At 32.4% G+C, this 20,107-nt stretch overlaps 1 protein-coding gene across 1 annotated transcript in view; it reads left to right on the top strand.

The window, feature by feature from the left end:
• Positions 1–20,107, top strand: part of LOC132734816 (protein FAM13A-like) — an 87,397-nt gene that overhangs the window by 10,255 nt on the left and 57,035 nt on the right. Inside the window, exon 2 of the mRNA XM_060721669.1 lies at positions 11,145–11,250. Coding sequence (XP_060577652.1) covers positions 11,191–11,250 — 60 coding nt within the window. The 5' untranslated portion in view covers positions 11,145–11,190. The remainder of the gene's footprint in view (positions 1–11,144; positions 11,251–20,107) is intronic.

The following is a 20,107-nucleotide window of genomic DNA, read 5'->3' as shown; positions in this document are numbered from 1 at the left end:
TTCACCATCATGACCCCAACCTGGAAACAGGAGGAGGTAACTCTATCAAGCATTTTGACAGAATTATGCCCCTTTTTCGACTTAGAATTTACGTTAAAGTTTTTGTAATAGTTCAAATATTTTCAAAGTCCATTGACATATGGCTTTGAAACTTTGCACACTTGTTCACCATCATGACCCCAACCTGTAAACAGGAGGAGGTAACTCTATCAAGCATTTTGACAGAATTATGCCCCTTTTTCGACTTAGAATTTACGTTAAAGTTTTTGTAATAGTTCAAATATTTTCAAAGTCCATTGACATATGGCTTTGAAACTTTGCACACTTGTTCACCATCATGACCCCAACCTGTAAACAGGAGGAGGTAACTCTATCAAGCATTTTTTTTACTATCAAGCACTAAGAATAGTCGAGCGTTGCTGTCCTACCGACAGCTCTTGTTTAGACAATTATCTTAAGCCCAGGGTCTTAAGTGATAATGTTTGTATACACTTCTGTATTTTATGTTGTTGCAAAAAGAAAGTAAATTTTTAAGAGTAAGGTCTGAAAGACACTGTTAAATTTGTGTTCCAATTAATTGTTCCTTTTTAAAGAAAGAATAAAAAGAAGTAAACATTGTAGTTTGTACATATATTTGCCCTTGAGTCAATGAATTTAAGATTTTTTTATTCACTAGCCTGAATTCCAGTTTTGAATTTATTCTGCTATATATTTAACTAAATTTTCTTAAAATTTTCACTGGCCCGACCTAATTTTCACTGGCCGGAACTAATTTTCATTGGCCACTGTGCCAATGCTAAATTCGATGACTGTCAGCTAATTGATATGATTATCTTTTAACAATGCAAGGTTAATTATATCTGGAGTTGTATTTTGAATGTGATCGCATTTACTGACATAATGTGTTCATCATTTCTTGTGTCAAGGTCGATGTAACTTTATAACTTTGGCAGAATATTATAAAATGCCTTAGCTGACTGGTTTTATTGCAAAACCTTACTGAAAATAAAAATTACCTGATTACCATTCTATTTGTAAAAATAATTTTGAAAAGATTTTTTCTTTTTTACAAAATGTAATGTAATCATAAATTATTTTTATATTTAATGATGGTGAAAATTTGATGATTATCGTCTTTATTGCATCCAGTAATGACAAATTATGTAATAATGTCATGCTAACATGGAGTTATAATTCCAGATTGTTAAAAGCCTTAAAAGGCAAAAAAAAAATGATGTAATACTATAATTTATGATATCAACAGTCCTTGATTCATACCTGATTTCAGCAAAAGAAATATGATAACTTCTTGAAAGACGTTCCTTGGAGTAGCACAATTTTTTACAAAGTCAAAGAAGGCAAATTAAATAAGTTCTAATTTGCGCAAAGAATTTTCTTAAACTTTGCGAGAAGTGTGAAATTTTCTAAAATTCAGCACTTTGTCTCGTTAAAAAATTTTTTTTTCGCTTTGGCAAAAAATGCACTACTGTTGGCAACACTTAACTTCTTTAAGTCTTAAATATTTCTATCAGTGGTATCATTGTATTCCAAATTATGTATTTCTAACAGACAATTTTGTGTGGATGGGTTTCAGGTTCCTTAGGTTGCATTAACCAAACTTCTTAATAACATTTTTGATTCTCAAGCATTTTTGGCACTCCTGGGAGCTTGTCATATATAGCTACTGTAATGGACTGTCTGTTGATTTGTTCATGGAACTTTAATAATTGTCATATATTGTGTTAGATGTTCCAAATAATCATGTTTACCTTCTATGGAAAATATTCTGAGTGACATTCCATAATAGTGTTTTTTATGACAATTTTTCTTCAGCTTTTTTTAGCCTTGCAAAAATGCAAATAATTTGAGTATTTAAAGACTTTAATTTATTGAGTTATTTGTTAATTGCAATTACAAAAGGTCCAGTAAAAGCTGTCAGTTTTGATATTAAATGTTTCTGTGAAGTACGTTTTCCATCTAACTTGCATTGTCCCTATTTTAAGGGAGTCAATAGAGTTAACATTAAAAATACCTTTAACCATTTTATTGAATGAATAAGCATATAATATAATATCATCCTTATAATGGTCTTCTGATATTCTTCAGTTTGTCAATGTGTACTGCTCTTGACCTTCAACCTTTATTACTCTTATATCTTCAATGATCCACAACAGCTTCAGAGAAATCTTTGAACATTTCCTCATTAATAAATCATCATCATATTTTATTAACCCAATTTGCTTCATGAGCATTTTGTGAAAAATGGCTGTTTTCATTGAAAAGTCTCCCGTTACAAGTTCAAATTGCTATAATACTATAAAAACTGCTTCAACACTAATCAAACTTGGCACAAATGTTGACTGGACCATTGCCCTTGCAACAACATGCTCAGGCTTAAATTTTCTGTTACCATGGCAACGAGGGGACATCTCAAAATTGCCAAAAATCACTATTTTGCGTTGATTTTTTCCATCAAAATTGATTTCAAAGTGCTGCAACTTCTCAATGGATTGAGATAGAGTCAAATGCTTTTCAGCGTTGGTTACACGTTACCTTATGATCAATCTGGGGTCATTTACAGCCTCTCACAAGTCCAAAATTTTCTTGGCGATGAGGGGGACTCCGCCCCCCTTCAAACCCCCCCAAACAGAAGGGGGCACATCCCCCTTCTGGCAACCCCCTGATGTATCTTTTGGTTGGGGGCCGCGCCGAAAAAGAGGTCACTTTTTTTAACAACATTTCTCAAACAAAAACAAGTGTTTGGGGCTAAATAAGGCATTTTTTCATCATTTGAGACAACAAAAAGGGGGGGTGAAAAAGGCGTTAAAAGGCGTGTATATGAAGTAATGGGTTAACAGAAAATGATGAAAATACTTGAAATTACCCTTAATGGCGTTTTTTCATGTTTAAACATGGTCTGTCATATAAATTTGAAGAAAAAATTGTTGTTTTGTAGATTTTTTATTTTATTCATTAACCCATTGCTTCATGAGCATTTTGTGAAAAATGGCTGTTTTCATTGAAAAGTCTCCCGTTACAAGTTCAAATTGCTATAATACTATAAAAACTGCTTCAACACTAATCAAACTTGGCACAAATGTTGACTGGACCATTGCCCTTGCAACAACATGCTCAGGCTTAAATTTTCTGTTACCATGGCAACGAGGGGACATCTCAAAATTGCCAAAAATCACTATTTTGCGTTGATTTTTTCCATCAAAATTGATTTCAAAGTGCTGCAACTTCTCAATGGATTGAGATAGAGTCAAATGCTTTTCAGCGTTGGTTACACGTTACCTTATGATCAATCTGGGGTCATTTACAGCCTCTCACAAGTCCAAAATTTTCTTGGCGATGAGGGGGACTCCGCCCCCCTTCAAACCCCCCCAAACAGAAGGGGGCACATCCCCCTTCTGGCAACCCCCTGATGTATCTTTTGGTTGGGGGGCCGCGCCGAAAAAGAGGTCACTTTTTTTAACAACATTTCTCAAACAAAAACAAGTGTTTGGGGCCTAAATAAGGCATTTTTTCATCATTTGAGACAACAAAAAGGGGGGTGAAAAAGGCGTTAAAAGGCGTGTATATGAAGTAATGGGTTAACAGAAAATGATGAAAATACTTGAAATTACCCTTAATTGCGTTTTTTCATGGTCAAACATGGTCTGTCATATAAATTTGAAGAAAAATTGTTGTTTTTTAGATTTTTTTATTTTTTTCATTAACCAATTACTTCATGAGCATTTTGTGAAAAATGGCTGTTTTCATTGAAAAGTCTCCCGTTACAAGTTCAAATTGCTATAATACTATAAAAACTGCTTCAACACTAATCAAACTTGGCACAAATGTTGACTGGACCATTGCCCTTGCAACAACATGCTCAAGCTTAAATTTTCTGTTACCATGGCAACGAGGGGACATCTCAAAATTGCCAAAAATCACTATTTTGCGTTGATTTTTTCCATCAAAATTGATTTCAAAAAGCTGCAACTTCTCAATGGATTGAGATAGAGTCAAATGCTTTTCAGCGTTGGTTACACGTTACCTTATGATCAATCTGGGGTCATTTACAGCCTCTCACAAGTCCAAAATTTTCTTGGCGATGAGGGGGACTCCGCCCCCCTTCAAACCCCCCCAAACAGAAGGGGGCACATCCCCCTTCTGGCAACCCCCTGATGTATCTTTTGGTTGGGGGGCTGCGCCGAAAAAGAGGTCACTTTTTTTAACAACATTTCTCAAACAAAAACAAGTGTTTGGGGCCTAAATAAGGCATTTTTTCATCATTTGAGACAACAAAAAGGGGGGGGTGAAAAAGGCGTTAAAAGGCGTGTATATGAAGTAATGGGTTAATATCATCCTTTGATTTGGTCTGTTACAAGTATCTATGTTAAGTTAGATGTTAGATAAAGTGAGAAAAATGAAGTGAACAGCTATAGGAGTAGGATCATCATCATCATCAAACCTGGAGATTGGTGGCCAAATTGAGCCATGTATAAAATTTTGTTTTGATTAAGATCAAGTAAATTTCTGTTACCTAATTAAGGACTTACAAACTATGTGCATGTATTTGAGTAAGATGTAACTACAAAATGGACAAATACAAAAAAACAAACTGCTTTTCTCATACTTGCTGTTCACATAGCTAAAAGTACGGGTTTCTTTTCAGTTTTTGCGATGTTTTTTTTTTGTATGATGTCAAAACATCTATTTTTGGTTTCTGATGATTTATCAACAAGCCAATTATAAAGTTTGAACTGATTATAAAAGATATTGGTGAACAAAGTATTTTAATGTCTAAAGATTATCTGATTATATAAACAAGTGATAACCTACATTAAAATGTATATGTAACAATATATATATATATATGTCAATGTCATGTACTTTAAGCTACAAATTGTCACTATTTATTTTGTCCGCTTTTGGAGTATATGATTATGGTTTAATTTTAGATAAAAAGTTCAGCAAGGTAAAAAAAATGGATTTTTGTGTTTATTTGTAACATAACTATCCTCAATTTGTATAATGAATTTATCCTGCTTTGAATTTTGAGCCTGAAACCTTTAACACCATTATAGAGCTAAGCCAGCCTGCACATCAAATTATTATTTGAATTTTGAAAAAGAAACTTCCAAAATATATTTATGGAAGAAACATGTTTATACATTGCCTCGAGTACTAGATATACATTGCCTTGAGTGCTAGATTTTATAGCGCAACTTAAAATAAAAGCATAATGTTTTTGCTATATTCTGTTTAAGTCAAATGTTCATATAAGTAAAATAACAGACATTCTGTATTGCAGCTCTCGAGAATCAACCATAAGATTATGGATATGCAACTTTATTCTTTGGTTTATTAATTGTATAAAAATATATTTTCATTAGAATGTAGCTGTAATATTTGATATTTGCAGTAACAGGTTGTATGAAATTTAAAATCTTATTTTGAAGAGAGGCCTAGTGCATATTCAGCTATGACCTAGCAGCACTAAAAGCTTGCTTATATTAAGTTGAATTACACTGAAGACATATGTCTGTGATGTTCTGATAAAGCGTGCATGCAGAGTTTGCTGTAAAATAACTTACATAATAAAAATTATAATCAATAACAAATTTACCAGATGATCTTTATGATGATTTTAATGTATCTGTCATGTTTAATGCAAGTATCTCGATCATATGATTTTAAAACTTCCGTGTTGTGTATGGGCACAGTCTTTAAATATCTGTTGAATTTCTTTAAAGGACCTGTCCAGCTCAAGTTTTGGAACTGTCAATTTTCAATTTTGGTAATATAAAGGTGAAAATTTAAAGCAAAGATCATTATACATGTAGCCAACAGTTATAGAGCTTGGTCAGACTGTACGGAGTTACAGGCTAAAGCCAGGCTCTATGATGATTGCAAAGACTAATCACTTTCAGTTCCTGCATAGTAAGGGTCCAAAACAGGGTCGTAGACCTGCAAACTTCATCCATCGATAAAAACCCGCATTTTTGACCGTAAAACTGTATTAGACTGTGTGACATAAAATCAACTTTAAAAAGGTCAAGTTCATTGTTTAACAAGGCCTGAATTAGCACTGGTCAGCATATACCAGGATTATAAGCTTAAGCAAAGGACAGCATTATTGCCACTTTGAATAAAGCTGGTGTTATTATGTTTTAGCCGGCAAAAATATTTTAGGCTTTCTTTATTTTTTTTCAATATTAAGCCATACTGATCACTTTCTTGAAAATGAAGAAGGAATTCTGTTGATGTATATATATATATACTTGTATACCTTAATCAGTTTTAATATGTTGCATCATTATGGTAATAAATTTTGAAAAAAAAATGATACTATATCTGACCGAAAAATAAAAATCATGGTCAAAGTGTGAAATAAATGATATCATATTGATATTTATTGAAGGCTGTTATCATCTTTTGATATGTAATTATGTCAGTATTATGTAACTATTATTATTATAATGTGCATGACAAGTGAGATAATCTTTAAAATTTTGGATTGTGTAATGAAATCACTCCATATTTATAACTGGAATGAATCATGATTGACCTTGGCTATTTAAAGTAATTAAGCCATATGCTTTTTCTGTAGAGATGTTGCCGTATTATATTGACTTGAATCATGTGTTGTTCTGAATCATCCGTTGGCTTAACAACATTGTAACAGGTTGTGACCGCCAATCAAGTTATGTATTATAGGTACATCAAGTTGTTTCTTTTTATGCCACCGCAGCATCTGCGATGCGGTGGCATATAGCGATTCACCTGTGTGTGTGTGCGTGTGTGTGTGTGTGTGTTTGTTTGTTTGTGTGTGTGTGTGTTATATAGATTATATAGTGAACTTAAAAAATCTTCTTGTGAAAAACCACTAGTCCAATTTCAATTAAACTTGGCAGGATTGATCCTTGGGTGAAGGGGTTCCAAAGTTGTTCAAAGAATTTCATTCCATGCAGAAATCTGGTTGCCATGGCAACCAAAAGGAATTAAATGAATAAATTTAAAAAATCTTCTTGTAAAGACACAAAAGGCCTAGAGCTTAGATATTTTGCATAAGGCATTGTGTGGTAGACCTCTACCAAGATTGTTCAAATTATAGTCCTGGGGTCAAAATCGGCCCCGCCCCGGGGGTCATTGATTTTCACTATATGTACATATAGTAAAAACTTAAAATACCTTCTTGTAAAGACTGAAAAGGTCTAGAGCTTAGATATTTTGCATAAGGCATTGTCTGGTAGACCTCTACCAAGATTGTTCAAATTATAGCCCTGGGGTCAAAATTGGCCCGGCCCCGGGGGTCATTGATTTTCACTATATGTACATATAGTAAAAACTTAAAATACCTTCTTGTAAAGACCCAAAAGGCCTAGAGCTAAGATATTTTGCATAAGGCATTGTCTGGTAGACCCTTACCAAGATTGTTCAAATTATAGCCCTGGGGTCAAAATCGGCCCCACCCGGGGGGTCATTGGTTTTCCTTATATGTATATAGTAAAAACTTATAGTAAAAACTTTCTTCTAGCAATTGACAAATGCTAGAGGTTAGATATTTTGCATGAAACATTGTGAAGTGAACTTCTAGCAAGATTGTTGTTGAATTATAGCCCTGGTGTCAAAATTGCCCCCGCCCCAGGGGTCATTGATTTTAAATACATATATAGTAAAAAATCTTATTGTCTGAAGGTAAAAGGCTTAGAGCTTTAATATTTGTTAATTGGTATCATCTATAGGAACTCTACCAAAGTTGTTCAAATTTTGCCTCTAGTGTCAAAATTAGCCCCACCCCGGGGGCCATAGGTTTTCCTTATATGTATAAAGTAAAAACTTAAAAAATCATCTTCTTTAAATTTACAAAGACTAGAGTTAAGATATTTTGCATGAAACATTATGTAGTGAACCTCTAGCAAGATTGTACAAGTTATAGCCCTGGGGTCAAAATTGGCCCGACCCCCAGGGGTCATTGATTTTCACTATGTACACATAGTAAAAAAATAAAAAATATTTTTGTCTGAAGGAACAAGGGATAGAGCTTTGATGTTTGCTATATAATATCATCTATAGGTCCTCTACTAAAGTTGTTCAAATTTTTCCCCTGGTGTCAAAATTGGTGCTGCCCAGGGGCAGTGATTCTCATTATGTACACATATTAAAAACAGAAAATAAAACAAATGTTTTCTGAATGGGAGAAAGCTACAGCTTAGATATTTGACTTGAAATGTTGTTTGGTGGACCTGTATCAAGATTGTTTTGAATTAAACCCTTGGGTCCAAAATTTTGCCTTGCCCAAGGGGACAGTGACCTACTTTCTTGTCCTTTGATGTACAGCAATGAAATTTTGACCATGTGCACAGTTTTAGTTGTAAAATTGAACTTTGATATCAGGTGACCTAGATTTTGTTGATGTGACCTACTTTCTGGTCCTTTGATGTACAGCTATGAAATTTGAACCCTGTGCACAGATTAAGATGTAAAGTAAACTTTGATTTCAGCTGACCTAGATTTTGACAAAGTGTCTTACTGTGTTGTCCTTTTGATGTAGTCATGAAATTAAGGCTGTGTGAAATATGACCTTCACCGCCAAATTCACTAGACTCGAGTGCATTGATACATTCCTACTCTGATCTTTTATTGAGTTAACATTAGATTTAACCACTTATCTGATAATAAGAATAAGATAGGTCAGGGATCTATGCTTTATGACAATCTTCAATATTGTAAAGAAACAAAAAAAATCTGTTCCTACACTACTATTTAGTGTTGTATTAATGCGGTGGCATAGCATTTTTCTCAAATGCAATCTTGTTTCTGATTGCGAATTTCTTTCTGAACCAACAACAACATCATTTCATGATGAAATAAACATGTGTTGCGATATCATTGAATTCACTAATTTGATTTTCTGCGATAATATAGAATATTGCAGTGATGTTAATATGATGTAATTATATAATGAACTTGTAAAAGATAGTAGTATTTTTTTTATTGTAACCTTTAAATTATTAGAATTGAGGAGGGACGCAGCTGTTTCCTCTATTTTTAATCTGATCAGAATTACGAATTACTCCACTGTTTACTGTAATTTATTGCCCTTTCTATCTACTTAAAAACAAAATGTTTTTTGAGCGTAGAATAATTTATTATACACTTAAATACGGTAATGACAATTCTGCAGAACTTAATGTCTTAGAAGAATTTTAAGATGCCTCAAAAAGGTTATCTATGTTCTTTTTGGATTGAAGAGACGCAAAAAATTGTATTGTAAGTTAACATGTATTTGGTAGATATGTCAGTTTTGGTAAGCATGCAGTGTTTACAACAATGGTTCCAGCATTCTGTCAGTTTTTCTGTGAGTAAACAGTCATCTCCTTTCACCTTGACTACTAAATTCAATTGTTACCAGGGAAATATCCAATATGGCTGATCACACTTAATGCTAGTTTATTTAGCCCCTCCCACCTCACATCCTGTTTCTTTAACCCTCCTTGTTTGGTCCCCCTTCAGAATGCTCTGTGCTCCATATTATTGTGGGAGCTGCATTATATGTGTGCGTTTCTCAGCGTTGTTGATCTTGTAGGTCTCATATTTTGATATCTATATTCTCTTGTACTTGAACAGTTCTTAGTAACATATTTGCTATGCCAAAGATTTTGAACTTGCACTTCATAGACTGATAGACCAAATGTTGAACATAGACACCTTAAGTTTAAATTAACTTTAATATTGTCTATTAATTTTGCCAACAATGAGTTTATTTGGTAGCTTTCGGCTGTTTTGAGGAAGTACTTGTACTAGGGTTCAGTCTTTTCATTATAATAGATGCCCACACAATATTGTATTCTGTAACATTATTATGAAGAAAAAAAACAGAAGTTAAAAACTGGCACCCAAATTATCTTCACTCATGATCGAAACAGATGGCAAATATCACTGTACTTATGATACTTGAAAGATAATTCATTTATTTTCCATACATTTTGTATGATTTGACAATAATTTTTTTTTGGCAAATTTTATGTTATTGATAGATATAGAATAGAATGTACTCTTAGAACTGATGAAGACTGTTTCTAGTTTATTATTTTGTATGTTTTACATGCAATGATGCATTGATATGCCCCATGTCACGTATAAATGGGCTTTATTATCTGTTCAATGTTAAAACTGTTTGATAACACCATTATAATCACTAATAGTACAGGAGCAAAATTCTTTGTTTTATTACAAAACAATTTATGGCATTTTTTTTAAAATTGAAGTTCAGTAGTAGTAATCTTGCATTTATTGTAGTAAAAAAAAACATAGAATTTTATATTGCATTAATACTATGTATGATTTGAATATCTTTTGAAGCCTTTAGAGTGGCAGTGTGTATGCCATCATACTGCATAGCTGTGTAGGCAGCCAATAGTTAACACTGTATTATATTGTCAAATGAATATTTTCATTAGTCAAATTTATTCACCATTGTTCCGTCATTGTGCCTTTAAATATGTCACATGATAAATGATGGACCACCTGTACAGATGTCATGATGACACTGTTTAAGATAAGATAAGGAATCTGTGTCAACTTTCAAGGTTGTCTATGTTTATATCTGCCCCTATGTTTTAACCTACTTATTGCAGTCTGCAGAATTTCTAGTAACTTGTTGCTTTTGCAATAACTGTAGCTGTGTCTTTAATCTGGAGCAACCAGCATCAGGCATTACCAAAGTTTATTTTGATTTTGGAGCTATTTTGGCAACTAAACTATTAGCTTAATTTAAGGTGTTATGTTGAATTATACAAATGAGTACCACAGAAGAATATGTCTTATTATGACTTGTGAAGTTTGCACTCTGGTTGAATAGCTTTCTTCAAGGCCATGGATTACTGTGAAATTCTTTGAGTATTTGCCAGGAAATCTTTCCTTTAACAATTCTTAAGTTGAGTACCTTTAAGAAGAATTGAAATTAGAGCTATGTATTAATTATAAAGTTCACAATAAGTTGAGAGAAGAATTAAGCCATAATGAATCATAGACATTTTACTAAAGCTTTGGTATCATTTCTCTATTTTTGTTTTGAGAAGAATTATAAACTGCTATGAATCAGATATAACCATCATTTATATTTTGGTATTGTTTCTTCTCTATTTCAGTTTTGAGAAGAATTAAGCTGCTATGGATGACGTTCTGTTTTGAGCTATGAAAGTTCCAAGCCACCATTCCAGAGAACAAGTTAGTATGGCTGACTCAACCAATATGGTAAGATATTACTGCCTATTTTAGACTGCTATTCAAGCAAATGCATGCCAGTCAGCACGTGCACTACTTCTCACAATAGATATCAATGTGTTGGGCTTTTCATTGATATATTTACCTTGTTGTAACTGTAAAAGTTTGTTTGTTTCCCGAGAAAGGGAAAAACCCACATACTCCGAGGTTCATGTAATAGTGTATTGTTTGTTCTTTCCGGCTTAGAATTTAAACTGTCTGTTGATAATTGTAGTAATTTCAGTATTAAAATACCAAAACTTAACCTTTTGATATATTATAATGTTTGGTCAGATGGCAACAGTTTTGAGTTTAGACCGGCCTGACTTCAAGATTTTAAAACTTTCATTCTGAGTTCTGTTTCGTTTCTCAGGATTTTCATTGGTCAATATACATTTTGTGCTGGTTTCTGACCAATCAGATACCTGAGATCTGAGTTTGAGCAAATTAAGGAAAATTCTTTTTAACCTTATCTGGTTATACATGTAAAATGTTGTCATTACAACCATTATTTATAATGTGAAGATTTAATTGATCAGATACCTGTGTATTGAGTGATACCAGAACTTCCCCTGATTAAGATACCTATCTTTTTTTCTGCTGGAAAGCTTTTATATTATATCATCGATAGTCATTGTTGTCCTGAAGGTATTGTATAATTGTGATTAGAGTGAAATGAGGTTAATGTTATATCACAACACTGTTATAACTCAAAAGAGCTTAAAGTGCAAGTTAATTCATTAGTGAGTGGAACTCTTAATGGTCATAAAGATGACGCTGAGCTTTTTTTGACAGAGAGTTGAGATCAATGTACATGTAATATTATCACATATAGTTCAGTTGATCTTTTTTTAGAAACATTCTCTGATTCTCATATTATCTTAAGTAATCTTTCCTTTAAAACCTTGCTTTAGATTAGGAGTATAGTTTTGCAGGTATGAATTAAAAAAATCCTTGTCACTGATATAAAAAGCACTTATACATATATGTGATGTGCACTTTTAAGATAGATGTAAAGTGTAAAAAAAAAAAAAAAAAAAACAACAACAGCTGTCCTTGAGAATAATTTTAAATCAAGATAGCAAGTACACCAGTAATGTTGATGTTTCCTTAAATCTCTTCACGACTTGTATGCAGTTACAAGGATTTTTTATTTAATGCACATAAATAAATAACATTATTCTCAAATATAACTGATATTTGAACTTAATTGGAAGAACCTGTTCTCCAGATTAATTGCCATTGCTGAGATTTTCATAGCATGAGGCATAATATTGTTGTTTTTATTGCACTGTCATATGTTTTCATTATCTTTATGATGGGGGTAAAAGGTTATGAGTAATAATCATGATATTTACAGGTGACGGTTAACCTTTGACCTTTTGTGTTGCCTTCCTGGAGAATATGGAGTGTTTCTGCAGACTTATGGTTATTACCATTATAACTGCCTTTGATTATTTATATTGAGACAATTATAGGTTTGATTTGAAAAGAAAAAAAAAAAATTGAGATTTTTTTCCCAAATCTTCATGACCTTGAGAAAAGTAAAAAATATTTTTAACTGCTGGTTAATTAAATCAAGATGTAATTGTCCCAATTGTCTCTATGAGAACATAGTGCATACATCTGGTGCATTATGTAATCGAAAATGTCATCAAGGTAAATGTCACATATTCTGACATTTTTTTTGCTGTTATGTAAATGCAGAGCATCAAGAATGCCTTTTTGTAAGATGAAATAATTGCAAAATCAAAGAAAAAATACTGCAATAATGTGCCAGGAAGTGGCAAAATGGATCTAACCTTGCACCATGTTTACTTGAATGTTACTGCTTTAATTGGGCAATGCAATGTGTGTAATTGGGGGAACACATATCAATAAAAAGAAAAGCTTCTTTTTACCCTTTTAAACTTTTAAATCATTTTTTTTTCTCAGTATGTATAATGATTCATAATTTTGTCAATAAAAATAAAGGCAGATAAATTAATAAAGACATCTGGTGAAATGCTCATACATGTAGATCAATATCTTTCCTGAGCTTCAATATAGCAAAATTATCATTCTTCTTCACTTTCAAGTTCTTGACATTTTCTGATCTAAAGCATTAAAACATCAAGTCTTCTCTTCTAATGATGATTTAGGTCTTAAATAAGATATTATTTGTTTGCCACTTGAATCTGACTGACCCAAATCCTGGCAGTCTGACATTTTTTTGGCAAAAAAATGATTTTTTGCAAGATTGATGGAAAGAAATTCTAATTACGGAACCTTTTTATTCAGAAATTGTTACATTATCCAGGCACTTATACATACAATCAAGCACTGAGAATAGTGAAACTGTCCGTCCTGTTGAAAAAAATATAAGATGCTGTATTGAAATGCATACTTTATTTCATTTTTTTGTTTTCTTTCATCACTAGGTTTGTGGAATTTTATACTAATAGTAAGACGTTAGTATGTTTATTATATGTAAAATAGATCCACTAACTTGGAATTAATGTTTTGGGTCAGAAGAAGCAAAAATGCACTTTTAAGAGTGGCCATGAACTGTTTTGATACTTATCAAAGTTTTTGTTTATCTCCCTGAGATCTGTTTCACCAATACCTATACTTGAAGGCATATTGCAGCTCTGGTTAAAGGATTTCTATCAGACACAAGTCAAAACTTTTCTTATTTCAAATCATAACAAACAATTATGTTCCCCAGATCTACATTTGAGCAATTATTATCTATGAACAGATGTGGTCTTGATAATAGAATTTTCTCAAGGTTATATTGCAAAAACTCAATAACTGACTTCTTGGCATTTAATAATGTGTTAGAAAAAGAAGAATAATAAAACATTATTTTGGGCAGTAAGAAGAAGTATAAAGATTGATGCATGGAAATTAAATAAAATTCAGTCATGTGTCAAGGTCAATACTTGTAATAATTTGAAAAAGAGAATTCTGATTTTTTTTATTTGAAAAATTTTGATTTTTTTTTAAATGACAGATTTTAATTATTATTTAATTTTTTTATTGTAGAAATTATTTAAAGGTCAAGGTCATACCATATTTCTACTTAAATGCAAAATGTTACCAAAAAATGTGATAAAGTAAATTTCAAACAGATCTCAGCCTTTACTTTCCAAACAAAGTAAGTGAAGATATGGAGTTAATTATATCTATTATAGATATTCAATGAAAAAAAAAAATAGATATTATAAGGATTGTATATTATTATCAAATTTGGTCACACATAATGAAACTTTGGTAAAACTATGTTAGATGTACATGTTGTTGAGACATTTTGCAATTCCTATAAATGATATAAAATGTAAAAAGAGATTTTGGCTGAATAAAAAAAACAATAAGTACACGTAAGTTATAACTGTCTATATATATGATTTTTCCAATAAATGAAGAAAAAAATATTATTCAGTTTGTTGCAGCCATGGTTTTGTATTTAGCAAATCTTGAGTTTAGATATTCTGTATACATAAACTCAATTTTTATCATTTTCCCTCTATTAAATGGCAAACTAGTGTTTGGATATGTTTAAGTCATCACTGAAATAATGATGTGATAATCATCACAGTTTCTGACATATTGTTATGTCATCTGATGTGTAACCAGTCTTATACTATCGACATACATTTGATGAAAATTTCACCTGGATTTACCTTACTTATAAACTTGAAAATAGAATTTTAGCAAGTGGTTACATTCTTAAGCATTTTAATTGGTTCGAACAGCACATGACAAATGTTTTAACCAGATTTTAAATAATTGTAATGATTCAGTCCTATTTAACATGGCCATTAAAATGCCTTATTAATGTTCAGTATTTGATCAATTCTTCAGAAATTTGCTGATTTTTCTGCAAATTTTACTTGTTACCTTAAGCTTGTAATATATACAGCAGTTTTGCCAGGCTATAAAGAGTCAGGCAGATGTACACTGTGATCCATGCAGTCAGACACTACTAGTATTGTAAGAGCCAGGCAGATGTTCATTGTGATCCATGCAGGCAGACACTATTAGTATTGTAAGAACAAGGCAAATGTACATTGTCATCCATGAAGTCAGACACTTCTAGTATTGTAAGTGCCAGGCAGTTGTACATTGTGTTCCATGCAGTCAGACACTACTGGAATTGTAATAGCAAGGCAGATGTACACTGTGATCCATGTAGGCAGACACTACTAGTATTGTAAGAGCAATGCAGGCAGATGTACACTATGATCCATGAAGTCAGACACTACTAGTATAGTAAGAGAAAGGCAGATGTAAACATGATCCATGTAGTCAGACACTACTAGTATAGTATGAGAAAGGCAGATGTACACATGGTCCATGTAGTCAGACACTACAGACACTACTGGAACTGTAATTGCAAGGCAGATGTACACTGTGATCCATGTAGTCAGACACTACCAGTATTGTTAGAGTCAGGCAGATGTACACTGTGGTCCATGTTACAAGTCAGACACTACAGGAATTGTAAGAGCAAGGCAGATGTCACTGTGATCCATGCAGTCAGACACTACAAGTATTGTAAGTGTCAGGCAGATGTACACTGTGATTCTTGTAGTCATACACTACATGCATTGTAATAGCAAGGCTTAAGTACACTGTGATGCAGTCTGACACTACAAGTATTGTATGAGCAATGCAGGCAGATGTACACTGTGATCCATACAGTCAGACACTACAAGTATTGTAATAGCAAGGCAGATCTACACTGTGATCCATGCAGTCAGACACTACTGGTATTGTAAGAGTCAGGCAGATGTACACTGTGATCCATTGCAGTCAGACAATACTTGTATTGTAATAGCAAGGCAGATGTACACTGTGATCCATTCAGTCAGACACTAACTGGTATTGTAAGAGTCAGGCAGATGTGCACTGTGATCCATGCAGTCAGACAATACTGGTATTGTAAGAGCAAGGCAGATGTACGAGATGGTTAATATACAAAGTATTTTTTATAAACTTAAAAAACTAAAGTATCTTCAAAAATACTTCTGATAATTGAAATCACATGGAAGATTATCTATCAAGGAAAATTTCTGTTTCTTGTCTTTAGGGGAAAGAATGAATGATTATTTGGCCATAGGTCCAGTTTCATGTGCCAAACATAGGCACTTATCATTTTGTTGTCAAAATAATATTTGGATAAGACTTTGCCAGGATCTATAATTGGTAACTAAGAACTATTTTCATCAGAATATTTATTGCGAAACATTCTACTGGCAAAGGTTACGCTAGGATTATTTTGAAATCGTCCAGTTATATACCAGAAGGCATCCCTTTTTCTCATAGATTCAGGTGTTTATGTTATGATGAAACCATAAGCAGGCTGGGTTTATTTTGGAGAATGGTGTGTTTATATTGAGAATAGACCTGACAAATATAGTAAATTAAGTTTATGCCAAAAACTTTCAGGACATAGACCTTTCTGTAAATGAGAAAGTTTAAGTTGTTAATTGATGAATTGAATTAAGTTAATGAGGGATGGGAGCCATTCCTAATAGCATTTCTGTTTTTAGTTGTTACAGACTTGCGATGGATCATTGGGCATAAAAGTGTTTGTTCCAATCAGTAAATATAAATTGACACGTTATAAACAAAAACAAAAGTCAAAAGTGCTTTTTAAGAATAGATCTTTGTTTAAGAATCAGTTTGAAACAGAATAGATGGTACATAAATTAACTCATAAGTGCCAATTTTAGAACCTTTATAGAAAATGCAAAAATTATCTCACATTAGTGCCATTTCTAGAACCCTCAGTTTTAATAGATATTTCCAGAATATACTTGTTAACAGTATAGGGTATAACACTGATTCATTGTAATCAATAGCTAATACAGCCTGATGTTCTTTTGTTGGCTTAGGCCAGTCTCAATATAGACAGAATCTCCTGATTTCATTTCCAAATGTAGACAAATACATACAATGCTATATGGGTTTTCTTTGGCACCAGATTCACTTGTTTGGCACAATCATGTAACGACTTTGGTATATTTTTGCATTACAGACAAAATTACTGATTGATTATATTTTGGTCGTTAAAAAAACAAATGGAATGTTATCGGGGTAATTGTATTTTTCGGGAAATTGTATTAATTTTTCTCATTATCAGTTGATAATCATATTGGATTTAGGTGATTAAGGCAAACGGCTTTAGGCACTGGTATTATTTTTTTTATCTCATGCAAGAATTATACTGTATGGAATATAATAAAAAAGTGTGTTTTGTTTACAATAAAAAAGTGTGTTTTGTTTACATTGATACTCCCATGATTTGTACTTTGTTAAAACTTTGAAATAAAAAAAATAATATTAAACTTAAAGGGGATCTAAAAACAAAAAACTACAACAAAAACAACCCTTTATCATTATAATTACAGACAATAAGCAATGCTGAATACTTATAAAAGACATTTTAAAAATGGAAATAATGAAATTTATTTTATGAGACAAATTAAATTCCTGCCCTTATCTGCATCCACAAGATTAAATGTCATGGAACTTTTATATTAAATCAAAATATCTCTCCCATTAATGTGAAATGGTTGTAAAGGTGTTTAAATTTATTATCGATGTAATCTACAATGACAAAAACAATAAAAGTTTTATAGGCCAGCCTCTTGAAACTGTGTTTACATTAACTTGGCCTTGACCTTTGATTTATCAATTAGCCGATTTTTTACATACATAATGCTTTGTTCATTTAATTTGTATAGTGTCTTTCTGATAACTCTCATATCTGCTATCGAATTCCTTAAAAGAATATTTCACAATTTGGAGACATGTAAAACGTGTCTATTGTATGAAATTGTACTCAAGTGGGGATATAATAAACTTCTAAGATGCACAAATGGGTGTGTCAACAGATATATTTGCATAAGCATGCCTTTGTAGGTGTTTAATATTAAGGTGTCAATTAGAAATTTTAGACAGTGAATAACTGGATGTGGATTAAATATTTAGTTTATTGATAAACAGGAATGTTTATTTAAACAATAAATCATAGAAATGTATGCCAAATATTTCATGATTGTTCAAATAAAGTTGTTTGAATAACCTGGAGGACATTGGCACTAGATGTGGAATCAACTGCGGGTAATTTTTTAATCTTGTTTTATAGAATATAAACTTCAAAGAGACAAAGGTGATTGAGAAGAAAGTAGGAAGTTATGTTATAATTTTGTATTCCTGTGCAAATATATTATAAAATACATATGAGTAATACTGATTAAAATAACATATGTCTTATAAATCAATAGATTACTGTTTACATTGCACCTTTTGTTGGCAAACTATCTTATTACTTCAGTTTATTTTAAACATCTTTATTGGAGCCTGATTTAATTGTAAATCAAACACTTATACCATTAATATTAGTCAGTTTTCAAAACATACTGCATTGTCTGTGCACTGTCTGTAGTGACGGCTACAATTTTTTTTAAACAATATCTCCTCCTAAACCACAATGTAAATTTTGACTCACATCACACAATTCATCCATAGATGGCCCTCTACAATGTTCTGATATAATTATTAGTAGGTCACACGAGCTAAAAAGTAGACTAAAAAAGTGAAGTCTCTAACAATCTTATCGTAAGAAATTGCCTTGCCCAAACATTTGAAAATTGGCAACACCTTGGGGTGGTCATATACAAAAGTTGTATAAAACATGGCTCCAGAGTTATAATTTGCTTTGTCTTTGAGTTTAACTTAGTAGTTCTAGACACTTAGTAACAATGTGCCCACAACTTAGGTATTGGGTTTGAAGCATTGCCAAGTACCTTTGCCATAAAACGGAGGGGTGATGTTTCTGGTCCATATGACCATTGCATGCATGATGGTATTTTAAAATAATCTGGTATAAATGATGATATGTCTTGTGTAAGTCCTAGGTTCCAAGCTCAAAGGTCAAGGTCACAGCCGAGGATAAAACTAAGTTTTTTTGTTGTAAAGCTGGAGTTTGTGTGCATAAGTCAATTTTTGCATTTTAAATTCTGTAAGAAAAACATTTTTCCCATTTATTTTTCTTTATACATTTTTAGTAAACTAAGATAAAAGTACAAAAGTAATAATGAACAATCTAATCACAATTCTTTCAATGACAGCTGATTGGTAAATAAATAATACCTGAGATGAATGGTTGCAAAAATATGATTGTTGTACCATATAAACCATCATTGTTGTCATAACTTCAAGAATATCAGACATTCTTGTACCCCTGTACCTGTTCCAAATTGTTTCTCTCTGGAAAACAATAGTATTCCTGTGAATTCTGGTTAAAGCCAGATTAGAAAGTACAAAATGTACATGTATATAGATGAGTATATAAATACCTGATTGATTAAATATTTAAATGTCACACACAAGAGTTTGTGGTCACATGTGGGCGTGCTTTATTGGTTTCATCAGTTTTTATTGGTCTGAGCTGTTAAACAGTGTTTATTGACTGAAGTTTAAACATTAACATGACTGTATTCATTGAATGATGTGAATCTGCTCTAATTTAAAATTGGAACTGCACATGTCAATTGGCAGTAAATTTAAGGGACATATAATGGAAATCAGCCCCGATGATGATGGTGGTCTAGTGTGAAGGCAGGTAGATGTTGTGGCATCCAGACAGTGTCCTGTTTTGTCTGTTGCATATCTTAAACATGAATGGAAAGGATTTTGGTATTACTTGATACAAATGATCACCATTATAGATATTAATGTTGAAGACATGAACTAGGTCTCTGGATTTAAGTTCAAGGTCACTGTTAGAGTTCAGAGGAAAAAGCTTTTTTTGGAGCAAAACTACTACTTACATAGATCTTAAGGCATTTTTATA

The sequence above is a fragment of the Ruditapes philippinarum genome, unplaced genomic scaffold (genome assembly GCF_026571515.1).
Source record: "Ruditapes philippinarum isolate M1 unplaced genomic scaffold, ASM2657151v2 ctg39_1_1_1_1, whole genome shotgun sequence".
Lineage (NCBI taxonomy): Eukaryota > Metazoa > Mollusca > Bivalvia > Venerida > Veneridae > Ruditapes > Ruditapes philippinarum.
Note: the sequence above shows the minus strand (reverse complement) of the source record. Positions and strands in the feature narration are given on the sequence as shown.